The following is an 18258-nucleotide window of genomic DNA, read 5'->3' as shown; positions in this document are numbered from 1 at the left end:
ATGTGCTAAAGTGTGCCTATAAATTTAAATTTCACTGAAAAATTTGAGATGAATTCTTTGCTCTCATTGATGAATTTTTCTCCTCCCCTTCCCCTGCCCAAATAGTACACATTTCTTATTCCTGCAATTATTAGGTTACAACTGTTTTTAAGAATTCTGTTGTTGTATCCCACTGTAACCCTTTGTTTCTTGTGCTTCTTCTATAAGCCATGTAAGAAACTGAATTTCACTGATGGCTTGTGGCTTTATAACACAAAACCATTTAGGTGTATCACACAAACTTTTAATGTAATTTTTTAAAATTTGTTTTTGTGTTTTTATAGACTGACTTCCTTTTGGTAGTACTGCGTGATGTAGTTCAGGCTTATCCTGAAGTTCGCATTGTCCTTATGTCTGCTACTATTGATACCAGTATGTTTTGTGAATATTTCTTCAATTGCCCCATCATCGAAGTTTATGGAAGGACTTACCCAGTTCAAGGTAAATAATTGTGGGGTATGGGTAGGAAGGTGAACATCTTTTGTGCGGTAGGGTTTGGATTTTTAAATCCTGAAGATTGGAGTTTAAAGGATATTTAAAATATAGACCAAATTAGAGTATCAAATGCGTCATAACATTCTTGGGGAGTTTCTTGCCTGTGATTTTAGTCAGGCCTCTGTGGTTTAATTCACTACTTGAGTTTACATGCCCAGTAAATTTCCAGGCCTTTACTTACAGATAAACTTAACTTTTAAAATTACAATTCATATTTATAAATTTAAGTTTATAATATAATGAAAATTATAATTTTAAAAATTAAAGACTTGTATGACTTACAGACATGTAAGTCACTGTGGTCTGTAGGTGTTCATGGGAAATACTATGAAGTTTTAAGCAGCCAGGGTTAGATTAACCAGAGAATTCTCAGAGCAAGCAGATTTTGAAATGAGATTAATAGAAGTATTTCAAGGTTAAGTATTTCTGATAAGAGCTTGTTTAGTTTCTTTAGGAGATTTTTGTCATCACCATTTTCTAGGACAGTCATCTGGTAGCTTTGTTTAAAAAAATGAATTATGGCCCAATCTAATTGTGGTCATAAAAATAAGCTAAGAGATTAGCAGTGTAGGTTGGTAAGAAATGATGAATGGCTATGCCGGCGTGCTAATTTTTGAAATTCAGAATAAGGGTAATGCTGAAATAAAAGCCAATATGTTTCACAGGAGTTCAGGTTACTAATTCTGAAGCTCTGCTATACATATGTATTAGGATTGAAAAAAATGAATGAATGAGAGATTGTGGGAGCCAGGTTTTTTACTACTAGAGTGATAAGTTACAGATAAATAGGGAGAAGGCTAGGATGAACCATATGGTACTAGATTGTAGTTGCAGATGTCAGTATGAACTTGTGTTTAGCTAAATATGGATACATAGATAGGTGTAGATATAATTATAGATAGGTGTGGATACATGCATTAGGGTACGTACATATTTTTCCTACCTCCTGTCTCCTGAGTGGGCATAGAAGCAATGACACCCAAGTAGCACATGCCAGCACCCAAATCTTGTTTCTAATATCATTCTCCAGTTAAAGGAACCAGACATATGTGGAGATGGCTGATGCTAGGACTGAGGCAAGGAATATACAAAATGAGCCTGGAACATCTTGTGGCTTAAAGTAAGGAAATGCTTAAAAGAAGCCCATGATGATGGGGATAAAGGGACACAGGAGCACCTGAAGGAGCTCCCAGTGGCCAAAGCTAGAATAGTTTGAGCAAAAAAATAACATAGTATTAGATTCAATCCAAAATGTAAAATATCCATGAATCTGTATGCATATAAATAAGCGATTGAATAAATAAGGGAGAATAATGACCAATCTCTTATATAAAAGAATTTCAAATAATTTTTTTTAGATGATATCCTCCTCCCTCAAACAAGTGGGACTTAACTCCCTATCCCTTGAGTGGGCTGTGCTTAATAACTTCCTTCTAAAGAGTACAGAATGGAAAGGGAACAGAAAAAAGTAACTTTACAGTGGGGAGACATGGCAACACTACCTCAGGTGATCAAGTGTAACATTAGGAATAAGTCGTATTGATAGGATGTACCCATAATATGTGATGAGAATGACACTTTGGGGTTCTTAGGATATAGAGGGGAGGTATTTAGATTATAGAAACATTCTGGGCCCATTGGAGAATCTGAGGCATAGTTGGTTGGCAGATCTTCCAGTCTTTGCATTGAGATCCTTCTTCAGAAACAACTAAAGGTACCCATTTCATGGGTGTATCCTGACAGACGTTAGGATGGACTAAGTTATTTCTTTCCATGTATAAACGTCCACACCATGGGAGTGTACAACATAGTGCTTGTGTACAATGGGCATTCTATAAGTGATTGAATATTGTACACAAGGGATAGCCCTACTGGCTTTGTAGGAACAGGTATAGATGCCTTACCCTCCTTTTAATTTTAAGGTCTAAGAGAGGAAAACAGTGAATTTGATTAGGAAAAAAAAGGTTATTGCTACTGGAATTTCTTGACAGTTGTGAAGTGTCAGATTGAAGGGAATTAAGGTAATTTTGAACTAGGAATTGGTAAATGATTTAAAGACTGCTCCATACTGAAAGTTGATAGTACTTACCTGACTGGATTATCCCTCGGCAGAATATTTTTTGGAAGACTGCATTCAGATGACCCACTTTGTTCCTCCACCGACGGACAAGAAGAAGAAAGATAAGGATGATGATGGTGGTGAGGATGATGATGTGAGTGGAGCTTCATGAAGAATTTTCATGTGGGCAAATTGTTCATGCAGAGAAGAGAATGTTTTTAGTAAAAACATGCAATGAGTTAGCATTACAGAAAACTTACAAAAACTATTAATGTCTGTTTTGCATTAATTGATGTATTTCACTCCAAAGAATTCTAGGTTTAGCGACAAGCTCTTTTCTACCATGAATTAAATTATCTTTGGCATAAAGGTCAAAAAAAAAAAAAAAAAGAAAGATGTTTAAAGGCCGTAAATGGTTAGAGACAACTCCATTTTATAAGGTTTTGCCACTCAAAAGTGTTTTCGTGGCCACAGCACCTGGGAAACTGGTAGAAACGCAGAATGTTGTACCCTATTCCAGATCTACTGAATTAACAATCTATATTTTAATAATATCCCCAGGTGATCTGTATGTACAAGAAAGCTTAAGCAGGTATAGTTTTAGGTAAAAAAAAAAAAAAAAAGGCTATGTGATGAATGACATTATCAGGTAGAAGAGTATTAAATCAAGGAAGAATCAGAGATTTCCTAGGAAGAAACAGAAAAGACACTTATTTTGTAGTACCTGAGAGTTGGATAAACGATAGTATAAAAATGGGTCTTGTGAGAGTGAATCCTGTAGAACAGCCAGCAATGGAGAATTTGATAGAAAACCTGAGATTAGATATTTTTAATCCAAAGATGTGAGAATGTAAATGAATAGCAAATGAGAAAGTTTAGCAGGGGGGAAAAAAGACCAATTGCAATAACTTTTTTCTCATTACTGAGGTCATGGTTTGTCATTGATTCTAATGTAGACTTTTTGGAAAATAAGGACTACATTATATCAGAAATAGATGAAGGCGATCAAAGATTATTATTAGGAGCAGTTCGTTAATCAGCAAGGAAAATAATTTCAAAAAATCAGAGTTAATAGTTACGAGAGGCCAGGCACGGTGGCTTGTGCCTCTAATCCTAGCACACATAAAATGGGTACCTTTAGTTGCTTCTGGGAGGCCACGACGGGAAGGTAGCTTGAGAGTCAGGAGTTTGAGACCAGCCTGAGCAAGAGCGAGACCCCATCTCTATTAAAAATAGAAAAATTAGCCAGCCATCATGACATGGCACCTGTAGTCCCAGCTACACGGATGGCCAAGGCAGGAGGATCACTTGAGCCTAGGAGTTTGAGGTTATGGTGAGCTATGATGATGCCACTGCACTCTACCTGGGGTGACAGAGCAACACACTGTCTCAAAAAATATAGTTATGAGAAAAAACTCTACTCCGTAGAAAGTGCTGTTAAAGGTTTCAGTGTCAAATTTAAAAGTTTGTCCTTGAGTATTAGTCATGTCCTGGGGGAAATATTAGTAAAAATAATCATTATATTGATGTTAGAGTCTACGTGTTTTGGAAATTACGTTTCTTCTATATGCTAGCATATGACTAGTCAGCTAGAATTAATAATTAACAACATGAGATGTCATTTGAACATAAAGGACAAATCTGGAAGACTTATCTCATGAGCTGTAGTAATTGAGACAGCCCAAAATATGTCCCTCTATTTTTGCAGGCAAATTGCAACCTGATCTGTGGTGATGAATATGGTCCAGAAACAAGGATGAGCATGTCTCAAATGAATGAAAAGGAAACTCCTTTTGAACTCATTGAAGCTCTACTTCAGTACATTGAAACCCTTAATGTACCTGGAGCTGTGTTGGTTTTTTTGCCTGGCTGGAATTTGATTTATACTATGCAGAAGCATTTGGAAATGAATCCGCATTTTGGTATGAGTCTTTGAATTCTTATGTATTTGAGAGTTAAAAATGAATATTTTTGCTTGTATGCTAACCCATATGTGAAAAGAGAAAATTTAGCATTATCTCTGGTTTTGAATAAAAATGTGTGTGATGGAGAGCAATTTAAACCAGCTCCTGTTATAATCATTTTGTATTGTTGTAGGAAGTCACAGGTATCAGATTCTACCTCTGCATTCTCAGATTCCTCGGGAGGAACAACGCAAAGTATTTGATCCAGTACCCGCTGGAGTAACCAAGGTGAATATTAAACATCACAGTGATGGGGTTGGAAGTGACATAGATATTAAGCAAATGTTACAGGCCTTCAAAGAGCTTCCCCCAAAATTATAACCCATCTAAACTGAGGAAGGTAAAGTCTCCCTGAGCTTAGTAGGTTTTTAATTATCCAGTCAATGAGCAAGTGAGGTTTTTTTTAAGACTTCTAAAATTCTCTTGTCATTTGTTAACATACATAACAAATAATCAATCCTTTCAAGTATATAATAGGAACATTTTTCTGGAGTGTAATTTTTCTTATTTCTTTGCAGGTTATTTTGTCCACAAATATTGCTGAAACAAGCATTACCATAAATGATGTTGTTTATGTCATTGACTCCTGCAAGTAAGTTCCCAGGGAACCTATTTGCCTGTTGCAGTATTATCAGCTGGAAACTTCTTATCAATTAACAGAATCAGAAATACCTTATTTCTAAACTCCTGTGTTCTTATACCTTTAAAAGTATTGTGTATCTATATAGGGTTATAGGTGATCGGCAGTCCAGAGTAATTATTCTTATTGCTCATCACAAATCATTTACATGGTAGAAAGTGACAAAATTTAACACTTTAACTTCTGACTTCTTCCCATTGCTCTTGTCTGCTGGTGTTTGGGATCATTATGTGTATATGGTAATTGATACACAGAGAGGTTATTTCTGGCCAACTTGTGTCCCATGTCTTCTCTGTGTAGTCCTTCAGTCTGTCCTGACAATTAAAAACAATTTACCAATGTCCATTTTAGGGAATGGTGAATAGCATTCTGTGTCAGTTTTAATCATTTAGTAGCAATTGCCTATGTGTAATGTTGAAGGAATTTGAGGTTGTTAAATGGTTCAGAAGGACCATGCAGACACCAGTTGATGAGGTGTGTGTATGGTATGAGATGTGCCATATATTCTAGTTCAGCATATGATCTTTAGGTCATAGATACCCTAAAAGTTTACACTAAACTTCAGAATAGAGGTAGCTTTAATAATTATCACTTACTTCCATGTATGTGCCAGATTCCATTTAAATGCTTTGCATTTAGTAATTCACCTAATGTTTACAAATAAAAACCCTGTAAGGTAGGTGGTAGTATTTTACTCATTCAGATGAAGGGAATGAGGCACAGAAAGGATGTTATATAACTTGGCCAAGGCAATCAAGCTGATAAGTTGCACATGTATGTTACGTTGCCTTTTAGTAGGTAGGCACCTGGAAGTATGCAATCAAATTGCTGATTCTTATTTTGCACAAATAGACATCACAAGTAGGCGTGGCTTTCTAGAAGGCATCCACCACTTAGTGGATGTATAATAGTTATTGGTAGCACATATGAGTCTTAAAATTAACCACTCTTCCTATGTAGGCAGAAAGTGAAACTATTCACTGCTCACAATAACATGACCAACTATGCTACAGTCTGGGCATCCAAAACAAACCTTGAGCAGCGGAAAGGGCGAGCTGGCCGGGTAAGGCCTGGATTCTGCTTTCACCTCTGCAGCCGGGCTCGTTTTGAGAGGTAAGACCAATTCTTGAATAGAGATTGAAGTTTTGTTTTTTTTTTTTTAACCCTTTACATATCCTTGCTGTATGCTGTCCTGATCCTCTCCATCTCCCTGCCATGAACTTAATGAACTCAGCACATGAATGCCTCCAGTTAAATGTATTGGGGAGAATTTAGCTTGGATAAAGAGATTAAAATGAAAGAATGAAGAGAAACCAGAAATTATTGATGGTGGCATGGCATGTCTGATACCGGTTTACTTAACTAATAACCTTTTAAGAAGTAAGATATATGGACCCGATTTTGGCTCCACATGCCTTTGACACTTTGGGAATACTGATACTTACGGAATGATTAGCTTTCTGAAAAATAGAGGTTAAAATTAGAGTACTTTGGTATTTATAGAGTATGTCTTTTTCCAGTGTTACATCATTTGTCTCATATAATTCTTCCCATATCTAACTCTCCTAATTCTTTGTCCATTTCCATTTATACCCCAGGGCCTTTTGGGGAATGTTTGTGGATGGGACTTATTGGCTAAAAATATACTTATCTCTCTGAATTATAGATTTAAGATGTTTTTAAACTGGGTGCAGTGGCTCACATCTATAATCCCAGCACTTTGGAAGGCCAAGACAGCAGGGTCACTTGAGGCCAGTAGTTTGAGACCAGCCTGGACAATACAGCAAGACCTTGTCTCTGCAAAAAAAAAAAAAAATTTTTTTTTTTTAATTATCTGGGCATGATGGCAGGTGCATGTAGTCCCAGCTACTTGGGAGGCTGAGGTGGGAGAATGGCTTGAGCCTAGGAATTCACGGTTATAGTGAACTATGAATAGGCCACTGCATTCCAGCCTGGGTAATAGAGCAAGACCCTGTCTATTTAAAAATAATTTTTAGTTATATTTGTGGAGATTTGTGTAGTGTACATTACCCTTAACCAATTGATAATAAAGGTAGAGTTGGGGTTTTGCACATATGTGTTTATCACAGTAAAGTATTGTGGGACAGGCTAGTTGTGGTGATAAGGTGTATGTAATATGCTGAAGAGAAAAACTCTTTGCTTTTTTGCTTTTATACTGGTAACATGGCTCCCTGTTGATTGAAAATACAGGTTTATTTGAGCATCAGAAGTTAGGAAGACTGACTACAACGTTTGGAAGACAGCTAGTTCTTTTTAAACATTATTAGATTGTCCTTTGAACTAAAGAAACAAGTACTTTTTAACATTTTGGAGTAAAATTATCTACTAATTAGTGAACTAATTACTAATTAGTGAATTGAGTTTTAATAAGGGATTTTTGTTCTTTTCTGTGTAGGGTGAGGAACAGATATGCCGTGTGTATTTATGTAAAAGTCTTGCCAGCAGTGTTGGAATCACATGTAAATGTTTATCATGAATGGCTTTTAGTAAATAAGCCTGAATTAGAAATATAGAGACTTGGATTTTATTATAATACTGTTTGTGCCTAATATATTGCATAGCCTTAAACATTTGGCCTCTATTGTGACCCATTATAAAATCAGATTGAGTTACTTTAACCTCTCTGGTTTCCTTATTTGTAAAAAGAAGATAGTAATACCTAACCCATAGGGTTCACATGTGAATTAAATGAGCTAATAATGTAAAATACTTAGAACAATGCCTGGCATAGTATGCTCTTGGTAAATGTTTACAGTTATCGTTGTTAATTTATACAAGTTGAGTATCCCTTATCCAAAATGCTTGGGACCAGAAGTATTTCTGGATTAAATACTTAACCAGCTGAACATCTCTAATCTGAAAATCTGAATTCCAAAATGCTCCAATGAGCATTTCCTTTGAGCATCATGTCTGTACTCAAAAAGTTTTGGATTTTGGAGCATTGATGATTTTTTTGATTAGGGATATTCAACTTGTAATGATAACTCATTAGAATTTTAAAGGGTTAGATAGATGATCTGTGAGATTTTTTTCCCCTGGCACTAAAATTAATGGATTAGGAAGGTGAGGAGGTTGCAGGAAGTATTAGTATTAGCCCTTTCTCTTGCAAAAAATCTTACTACCATTTTTAACCCATGTTTGTTAACAGGCAAGACCTGGAAAAGCCATAGAGAGGTAATAACATCAGAAATTTTGGGTAATTTTTCATTATCTTTTACTCAGCTGTAAATGCCATCAAGCTGTAAGGGTAAAGTCAGAAACTACTACTCAGATTAAATCTTGTTCAGAAAGAGTGTAGTGAATGATAAAAGGTTCTGTGATAATTGTAAAATAGAAGGCTGAAGAAAGGGCAGCTGCATATCTATGATTATCGTTCGGCAAAGATTTTATTAAACTAACATCTGTGTGTACACAAGGAGGATGGTTATTTTAAGCTTCTTTTTTCTTAGACTCGAAACCCACATGACACCAGAGATGTTCCGAACACCATTGCATGAAATTGCTTTGAGCATAAAACTTCTGCGTCTGGGAGGAATTGGCCAATTCCTGGCCAAGGCAATTGAACCTCCACCTTTGGATGCTGTGATTGAAGCAGAGCACACTCTTAGAGGTACTTAAAAGTACAGATTTACTTAACACAGATGTTAATTATACCATCTATCTTGTCCTGACAGGTAACACTTAAAAAGTGAATCAGGATGAAGGTATAGACAACAGGGCTGTGATAGTAAGGCTTCCAGTGTTAACTTATGTACTTGAATGGTCACTATTATAGTGAACAATGAGAGGGAAGAAGGGGATAATGTGAGTCTTATTTTGAAAAAAAAACTTAAGAAAAAGGCAAGAAATCATCTCATAACCATTACTTAAAGGTCAGAACATGAATCATGATACCCACAATATTTTGTATGCATCTCTTAGAACATTTATATTTTCTTTATCACACTTGCTACAGAAACAGTATAGTATAGTGAGGAAAAATAAGGTTATTGGAGCTAAATGGATCTGAATTTAAATTTTAAATCTAACATTCACCTGCTATTCCAACTTTTCCACATTTCACTTTTTTGTCTAAAAATCATCAACAGATGGGTGTCATACTTATGGCATGTAGATACTTATACTACTATTATTATTGTATGTCTAGGCTTCTTGTGGTCTGTGTTCATCTTTACAACCTACAGGGCCTAGGTCTAGTACCTTCTTCGTGTTAGGTGCTCCAGAATTTGGTTTCATTCTATATTTGAGTGAAAAGAACTGTTGGCTTTGGGCATGGTGCTAGCTAGCAGTTGGCTTGACAAATGATAAAATCTTAAGTGCATTGTCCTAACTTTAATTTACAAAAAAAATATTTCATCTTTGCCTAGTTAAAGGAATGTTCATTACTGTTTCTACTCACAAATATCTCCCCACAGAGCTTGATGCATTAGATGCCAATGATGAGTTGACTCCTCTGGGACGAATCCTGGCTAAACTCCCCATTGAGCCTCGTCTTGGCAAAATGATGATAATGGGGTGTATTTTCTAGTAAGTGCTTTATTTTTTTACTGGTAGTTAAGTGGTAGAATAATTTCAGAGTCTTGTCATAAAAGCAGGGTGGCTCAGCTAGAAGCTAAAACTAAATATTCTTAAGTAAAGAGAAGTGACATATCTAGATACTGAAAGAAGTATGAAATGAGAACAATGAACAGTTCTAGTAGATGGACATCTAGGCCCAACTTGGGGGAAACAGCACTGACTTCTCAAAAGAGAGGAGCAGTTTCTCCCAGGAGAGTTTTAGGTTTTTAAGTATGAAATGTCTGATTTCCTTAAGTACTAAGTTTGACATTTGATGTCTCTGACATTTTCACTTTGACACTTAGTGTTTTATGTTTATTGTGAAGGTACAACCTCAGTCTTTCACATGGCACGTTTTGGCTTGTGATTGTCTTTCAAAATTTTTTAGAGCAATTCTTGTGAAACCATAGATAAGTCAAAAATTCATGTTATTTTTGAATATGAGTTCCATCGTAGAACCGGTGCAGTGCAGACACCTTAAAAATACCAATGAAGTGTTTGGGAAGGATGTGGCTAATGAACACCAGAGCATCGATGGTTTGAGAAGTTCCATTCTGGTGATTGTCATCTTGAAAATGAGCCACATGGCCCCTGAGACAAAGGTGGATAATGATGAGCTGAAAGCTGCAGTGGAAGTGAATCCATCTCAGCCAACCTACGTGTGATCTAGTAGCAAGGTTAGGTGTTATTATTCCAACAGTATTGGAACATTTGAAACAAACCAGCAAGGTAAAGAAGCTGCATAGATGGGTACCGTATGAATTAAATGAGCATCAGAAGAAAAATTTTCTCAAAGCTTGCCTTTCTTTGCTGTCACGACATAAAAGCAAACCGTTTCTATACCATATCATGTGTGATGAAAAATGGATTCTTTTTGACAGTTGCAAGCATTTGGCACAATGATTGGATAAAGATGAAGTGCAGAAACAACAGTCCAAAACCGAATATTCATCAAAAAAAGCTAATGGTGTCTCTTTGATGGTCCACCACAGGCTTTATGAAACCTGTTCAGTCGATTATAACAAATGTCTACTGCAACCACTTAGATGAAATGATGAGGATGTTTGCAATTAAGCAGCCAAGAATGGTCAGTAGAGACGGTCCAATCTTGCAAGACAACACTCTACCATTTGTCACACAAACAATGCTGCTCAAACTACAGCAGCTGGGCTTGGAAACTCTGTCATCCACCATATTCATTAGACCTTGCACCAGCTGACTACCACTTCTTCCAGGCTTTGGACCACTTGCAAGGAAAAATACTCAGTTCTCAATAAACTGTGGAAAACGCCTTTCACGATTTCATCACCACTCGCTCGCCAGGCTTCTTCGCTGCTGGCATAAACAAGCTACTGTTAAGATGGCAAAACTGTGTTGATAGTTTAGGCACATACTTTAATTGTGCTGCTTCTTGTTTGAGATATGATCAACTACACTCTTGATGCAAAATCGGGCATTTCATATTTAATGACCTAATAGTTGCCTCTTGAAAGAATAGCATTAGGAAAAGGTATATTTTATCAGAAAGTTTTAAAGATTAAGGGATTTGGTATGATGGGGAAGAGAGAATAACAAAGGAAAGATAAATACTTGGTCATAATTTATGGTAAATATGCAGCCATTTATGTCATATCTCATTGTTTTTTCCCCTCTATTCTTCTGGAGAGAGACTGAAAATTTTTTGCTAAGCCAATTTCAGTGCTCATAAAAGCAGTGTCATAGTCAATACAGATCTGATCCACAATTGACGGTACTGCCCAAGCTGCTGGCAGCAAGATTATAAACTAGTCTGAACTTAACTGTCTGTGTGTGTTTCAGTGTGGGAGATGCTGTCTGTACCATTTCTGCTGCTACCTGCTTTCCAGAGCCTTTCATCAGTGAAGGAAAGCGGCTGGGCTATATCCATCGAAATTTTGCTGGGAACAGATTTTCTGATCATGTAGCCCTTTTATCAGTATTCCAAGCCTGGGATGATGCTAGGTATGGATTTGAAAGAGAGTTATTATAAGATTTGGGTGAACTGTCTTTAGTTTCTAATCTGTACCTAGTTCTCTGGTGTTTGAGAATAATTTCTTATACTTTATTTTAGAATGGGTGGAGAAGAAGCAGAGATACGTTTTTGTGAGCACAAAAGACTTAATATGGCTACGCTAAGAATGACTTGGGAAGCCAAAGTTCAGCTCAAAGAGATTCTGATTAACTCTGGATTTCCAGAAGGTAAGACTTTCCCATTCTTAAGATATATCTGAAATGACATTTATATAGTACATGCAAATTGACAGCACAATGTATTTTTACTTCAAACTTTAGATCCTTTGCTTTTTGTATATTCTCAGCTATTTTTAGTTCTTTGAACTATGGTGATCAGCAGTTTTTCATATTGTAATAATCCATTCTTTAAAGAAAAGCAGGAAAAGGCTATGTTGCTGAAAGGCAATGACAGTAAACATAACAAGTACATAGATGATAAATGTTACAAGAATTGTGCTGCTGGCCGGGCGCCGTGGCTCACACCTGTAATCCTAGCACTCTGGGAGGCCAAGGCGGGAGGATCATTTGAGCTCAGGAGTTCAAGACCAGCCTGAGCAAGAGTGAGACCCCGTCTCTACTATAAATAGAAAGAAATTAGCCAAACAACTAAAAATAGAAAAAATTAGCCGGGCACAGTGGCGCGTGCCTGTAGTCCCAGCTACCTGGGAGGCTTGAGGCAGGAGGATGGCTTGAGCCCAGGAGTTTGAGGTTGCTGTGAGCTAGTCTGACGCCACGGCACTCTAGCCCAGACAAGAGAGTGAGACTCTGTCTCAAAAAAAAAAAAAAAGAATTGTGCTGCTTTCCATCAAGAGAAATTTTTTAAATCCTTTTGTCTTGTGAACACTTCTGTAGCTTTCAGAATGAGGAATTTGTTGAATAACCTCAAACAGTTTGGGAAGTGATTTATCAGTTAGCCCATATGTTCATTTTTAGACTTCAAGTAAATTCTACCACATTAAATTTTAAATGGCTTTGAGTTAAACTTGGTATACAGACAGGACCTTGTGATATGTTATGTAGAAACAATAATCAGCTCTTCTTTTCCTTGATATAAAGTTAAGCTATAGTACTTTTCCAACTAGGTTAAGAGATAATTATTTTCTAAAACATTGAGAACTGGAATGCATAACTAAAATAGGACCTCTTTAGAAGTTAGTTGGGCAAGGTGGTAAATATTTAAAGGCTTTGATCTAAATAACTAAACAAAATAGTTGTAACTAAATTTTTAATTTTCTCAGAATGAAAGGAATGGGAAAGAGCCTTTTTTATATACTAGAATCTTTACAACAGTCCCAAGATGTAGATATTATTGCTCCATTTTATAGGTAATGAAACTGACACCGAAATGTAAATTAGTTGTGCATATTCAGTTAGGAAGTTGGAAGACTAGAACACAGGTTTTTCTAGAACAAATTATATCTATGCTCTTAGCACTTCCCTTACGTGCTTTCCAGTCAGTGGTAAAATACTCATAAAGTATAGTCTAGGTGAAAACATCAGCCTTCGTTCCAGTGGGTCCTCTTAGATTATCACTCCATCTTCTCTACGAGTAACTAGCTGTTTCACAATAGCAGCTAAATACTTTGTGGTCCTATCAATCTAGCTCTTATTCTGAGAGTAGATGGCTGATTCAGGGTTTTTTAAAAGTAATCACCCCAAGTTTATATTATGGTTGATTTTATCGAGAATACAGGCATTTTAGTTTTCTTATGGTGGACACCTAGCAAAATTTCTTCTTGAACTTAATCTAGCTAGATGCAAGGGTTCCCAGAAGAGAGGAGGTTTTATAGACAGGTTATTTGAAAAGAGGGGTTGAGGATGGAGTCAGTTCTCTGAATTCTCGTAAATAGTTTTCATGTGATGTGAAGATCAATAGTCAGTGACCTGATTTTTTTTTTTTTTCCCCTACCCCATTCCTCTTAACAGACTGTTTACTGACACAAGTGTTTACCAACACTGGACCAGATAATAATTTGGATGTTGTTATCTCTCTCCTGGCTTTTGGTGTGTACCCCAATGTATGTTATCATAAGGAAAAAAGAAAGATTCTCACTACTGAAGGGCGTAATGCACTTATCCACAAGTCATCTGTTAATTGTCCTTTTAGTAGCCAAGACATGAAGTACCCATCTCCCTTCTTTGTATTTGGTGAAAAGGTAAGAAAAGATTAGTTTAGAAATGTTTATTTACATTGACATTCCATATTGTCTTTAAAATCATTTGAGAACATGAGTTTTAATTTTCATAGCATAGTTTATTGTCATTATAAAGCAATATTTGGCAGTTGGAATGTCAAGTATTTCCTCTTATCTTTTTCTCCATCTGCAGATTCGAACCCGAGCCATCTCTGCTAAAGGCATGACCTTAGTCACGCCCCTGCAGTTGCTGCTTTTTGCCTCCAAGAAAGTCCAATCTGATGGGCAGATTGTGCTTGTAGATGACTGGTATGGATTTTCAGATGTGAACTCCAAACTGAATTCTTAGAGTTGAGATGTGACAGAATTCAGCTGCTAATCTAACTTAATTTGTGAAACAAACGTGGCAAAATCTGATGGTTCAGATAACATTATCTTTTCTTGGGGAGTAGTAAATCTTGGTAGTATGGTTTATCATAAACTATGTTTTTAAATTGACAATACCAGTAGTAGCAAATACATTAGAAACTCAGGCCGTGTCTACCACTATGAATGAGAATCTGATTGGAGTTGGAGCTTGAGTACCTCCTTCACATACTATATACGTTGATTAGAAACTAGTGATAAACACCGGGCAAAATTGGAGTAGAGTTTAATGGACAGTCAAAAGGCTCACCCATGTTTTTAAAAACGTAGAAAACTCCAGGATTCTGAATCTCTCATTTCATCTTTATTAGAGTCTGAGTGATCTGTATTATTATATTTTATTTGGCTTGATAGACTTTATGGTTTAAGACTCCTCTTAATAGCTAGCAGTGGATTTTGAGAGGTTAGTGCAGATTATTGTTACTCTTCATGTCTGTGTTTGCCTAAGTCTGGGGCCATTATAGTAGTTTAAAGCATTGGTACTCGTTAAGTTAAATTTATTCCATGATTTGCCATGTGTGAAGTTGAGAAATCTTTTTCTGCATGTGCTCCTTCTCTTATTTTTTTTATTGTTTTTCTCCATCTTAGGATCAGATTGCAAATATCACATGAAGCTGCTGCCTGCATCACTGCTCTCCGGGCAGCCATGGAGGCTCTGGTTGTTGAAGTAACCAAACAACCTGCTATCATCAGCCAGTTGGACCCGGTAAATGAACGTATGCTGAACACAATCCGCCAAATCTCTAGGCCTTCAGCTGCTGGTATCAACCTTATGATTAGTAATGTACGGTGAGTACCATATTAACTTCTCTTTAAACCAAGCAGAGGATAGAAATCATATGTAGGTCTAGAATTCCCAAAGTTAGTTGATAGAGGCCATATTGTTTAAGTTAAAATTCTAGACAAAGAGTAAACAATGGACTTTAGTCGTCACTAGCACACATTCAGAACAAAAGAATGTTATTTACTTTTGTCTGTCTCTATAACAATCTGTCTACTGTATCAGTGCATGTTTGTGATAGAAAGGGACCTTAAAAATACATAGTTCAGAGTGGGTCACATGACAGGAAAGTGACAGAGCCCAAAGGGTCCTCTTTCCATAGTACTGTTTTGACATCTCTAAAGAAAAAATGTTGATGGGTTAAATTGCTTCTTCATCAAATGAAAAACATAAGGTTTATCTTAAGAAGTATGAAATTTCTCTTCTTAAAATATCTGCTTCAGATTTTTTTTTCTTTGCCCACAACTTTTTCTTTGGAAATATTTGGTACCTACAGAAAAAGCAGGACAATAATACAGTGTATACCCATATAGTCTTCATTTTGTTTCACTAATTTTCAGCATTTTGACATTTGCTTAATCTTTTGTGATAAAATTGCAGACATTAAATATACTTCATGTCTCTTTTAAGAACATGACCATAATACCACAATCATACCCCTAGATTTAAGTATTATAATAATATTATTTAATATACTAATGCATTAAAATTGTTGTAGTTATCAAAAAATCTCCTTTAATCTCCTCATCAAGAATCATTTATTTTATTTGCTCTATCTATGAGGTAGGTAGATCATTATCCCACCCACCCCCACCCTCTTTTTTTTTTTTTTTTAAGAGACTGTGTCTCACTCTGTAGTCCATGCTGGACTGCAGTGGCACAGTCGTAGCTCACTGCAGCCTCAAACTCCTGACCTTGAGCAATCCTCCTGCTTCAGCCTCCCCTACCGGAGTATCTGGGATTATAGGCATATGCTACCATGCCTGGCTTAAGTTTGGTTTTTCGGGGGGTTTTTGTTTGTTTGTTTGTTTGTTTGTTTGTTTTTAAAAGACAGGGTCTTGCTGTGTTGCTCAGGCTAGTCTCCAACTCCTGGCCTCAAGTGATCTACCTTGGCCTCCTGAGTAGCTGGGATTACAGGTTCACACCATAGTACCCAGTTTATCTCCTTCAATGTGAATAAGGAAACTGGGCACAGATAAGACCCAGAGTCATTCAGCTAGTTAAGTGGTAGAGCTGGATTCAAACCTAGGCAACATGACTGTTGAAACAGTGCACTTTTTATGCCATACTGTGTTCCTCCCAGCTAGCCAGATGTGAAGAGGAATCTTCAATGAGAAAATAAATTTCATGGGCAGATACCAATTAAGCACTTGTGGATATTTAGTAGAAGAGAGATTATTTTTGGCAGGTGGGGTGTTGAGCAAGGATTATTTACATATAATCGACTAATTTGAGGGACAAAAATCCATAAACTGGAAAGGATGGGATAAATATAAGAGTTTAGGATGTACGAATGTGATGGTGGCCCAAAATACAATGGGGAGAAGTGACTAATCGACAGGTTTGCAGTATATTCGATAGGAATTGGTGGTAGATATTAAAATGGGGGAGCAGTGCAATGAAGGGAGGAAGATAGATCACATTCATATTTCTGACATGGTCAGCTGCTGAATTGGTAGTGCTAGTCTCTAAAAAAAAGTTGCACAGGAAGAATAAGCAGTTTGGGGGAGTGGTAGTGGTATGTTGAATTAGAGTTACAGGTGGGGCATCTTGATTACTGCAATTTTTCATTAGCCCTTATTTTATTTGCCACATGACAGATTGAGGCATGAACAGATTAACGCAGACATTTTACAGAAACATATTTCAGAGTTAATGCAGGAAAATATTTGTTAATAAAGACCAAATAGTTTATCGCCAGCTCTAGGAACCTCTTCCTAAAATTATTTAATTCTTGCTTTCTTATTATTGAACTGAGTAAAAAAAAAAAAAAAAAAGGACTATCTTTAAATTGTGAGGACATACTGCCAAAACACAAAGCCCTTGAGATTGAACCAGAAAGAATTTTAGAAAAACAGATTGTTACACAGTTAATGACTTTTGTCTGTTTTTCAGTTTGTGTTTGTGTGTTTGGGTTCATTCTCTTCATTCTCTAAACTTTCAGTTATCACTAAATGTGTACATTTGGTGAGTAGTTGAGAAGTATTAAGAATGTTTTGTTAAAGTGGTGGTTTTGTGCTTTTCCTAGGTATGGAGATGGTCCACGTCCTCCCAAGATGGCCCGATATGACAACGGAAGTGGGTATAGAAGAGGAGCTTCTGGTTATGGTGGTGGAGGATATGGCAGTGGGGGCTATGGCAGCGGAGGCTATGGCAACTCCTATCGGGGAGGATATGGTGGAGGTGGTGGAGGTTTTAGAGGAGGTTCCCGAGGTGGCTATAGAGGCAGCTCTGGAGGAGACTACAGAGGGTCTAGTGGAGGCTACAGAGGATCTGGGGCATTCCAGCGAGGAGCTGGCAGGGGAGGCTATGGAAGTGGCTACTTTGGACAAGGAAGAGGAGGTGGTGGGTACTAAAGCTTGGTTATGTCAGTGCCTGCGCATAGACCATTAAAAAAAAAAAAAAAAGGAAAGCATGCTATTTGTTTTCCCAAGTTGTTTATTTGCTGCCAGAAAATAAACCCATTTTCCACCCGTTCTGTGGTTTGTTGTAGTTTAAGGAAACCAAGTGTGTAGCTGCATTAGTGTTTTGTTTATATTATGTAAAGTATAACAATCTATTATTAAAAAAAACACCACAGTTTGTATTTTTTCTTTAAGGAGTAAAGATTTGCCTTCAAAATTAACTTGATATTTTCTTGGCTTTTGTTTAATACAATAGAAAATAAAGTATTACACTGAATACTGGCTGTGTAGTTGATTGATGATCTTACGTGTTAGAATAATTTAGAATAATTTTACAGTGCCAGTAACATCTGTTCATTTTAAACATCAGAGGGAAATTTGTACTCTGTTTCAAAAGTATACCAAGTGATATTACTTGTAATAGAATTAGCAGCCTTGGAATTGAATTGCTGCTCTTGCAGTAAATATTGGCTAGTGCAGAAGTCT

The 18258-nt window shown here is 36.7% G+C and overlaps 1 protein-coding gene across 2 annotated transcripts in view; it reads left to right on the top strand.

The window, feature by feature from the left end:
• DHX9 (DEAH (Asp-Glu-Ala-His) box helicase 9) overlaps positions 1-18045 on the top strand; it is a 53894-nt gene extending 35849 nt beyond the window's left edge. For both annotated transcript variants that reach the window (XM_012639994.1, XM_012639995.1), the window contains exons 15-28: positions 324-480; positions 2647-2747; positions 4302-4515; positions 4691-4785; positions 5076-5149; positions 6158-6310; positions 8668-8828; positions 9634-9745; positions 11594-11755; positions 11865-11992; positions 13733-13962; positions 14135-14250; positions 14956-15156; positions 17397-18045. In XM_012639994.1, coding sequence (XP_012495448.1) covers positions 324-480; positions 2647-2747; positions 4302-4515; positions 4691-4785; positions 5076-5149; positions 6158-6310; positions 8668-8828; positions 9634-9745; positions 11594-11755; positions 11865-11992; positions 13733-13962; positions 14135-14250; positions 14956-15156; positions 17397-17724 — 2232 coding nt within the window. In that variant the 3' untranslated portion in view covers positions 17725-18045. The remainder of the gene's footprint in view (positions 1-323; positions 481-2646; positions 2748-4301; positions 4516-4690; positions 4786-5075; positions 5150-6157; positions 6311-8667; positions 8829-9633; positions 9746-11593; positions 11756-11864; positions 11993-13732; positions 13963-14134; positions 14251-14955; positions 15157-17396) is intronic.
• Positions 18046-18258: the final 213 nt, after the last annotated feature.

The sequence above is a fragment of the Propithecus coquereli genome, unplaced genomic scaffold (assembly GCF_000956105.1).
Source record: "Propithecus coquereli isolate 6110/MARCELLA unplaced genomic scaffold, Pcoq_1.0 Scaffold146, whole genome shotgun sequence".
NCBI lineage: Eukaryota > Metazoa > Chordata > Mammalia > Primates > Indriidae > Propithecus > Propithecus coquereli.
The sequence above is the reverse complement of the archived record's forward strand: the minus strand, read 5'-3'. Positions and strand labels throughout refer to the sequence as shown.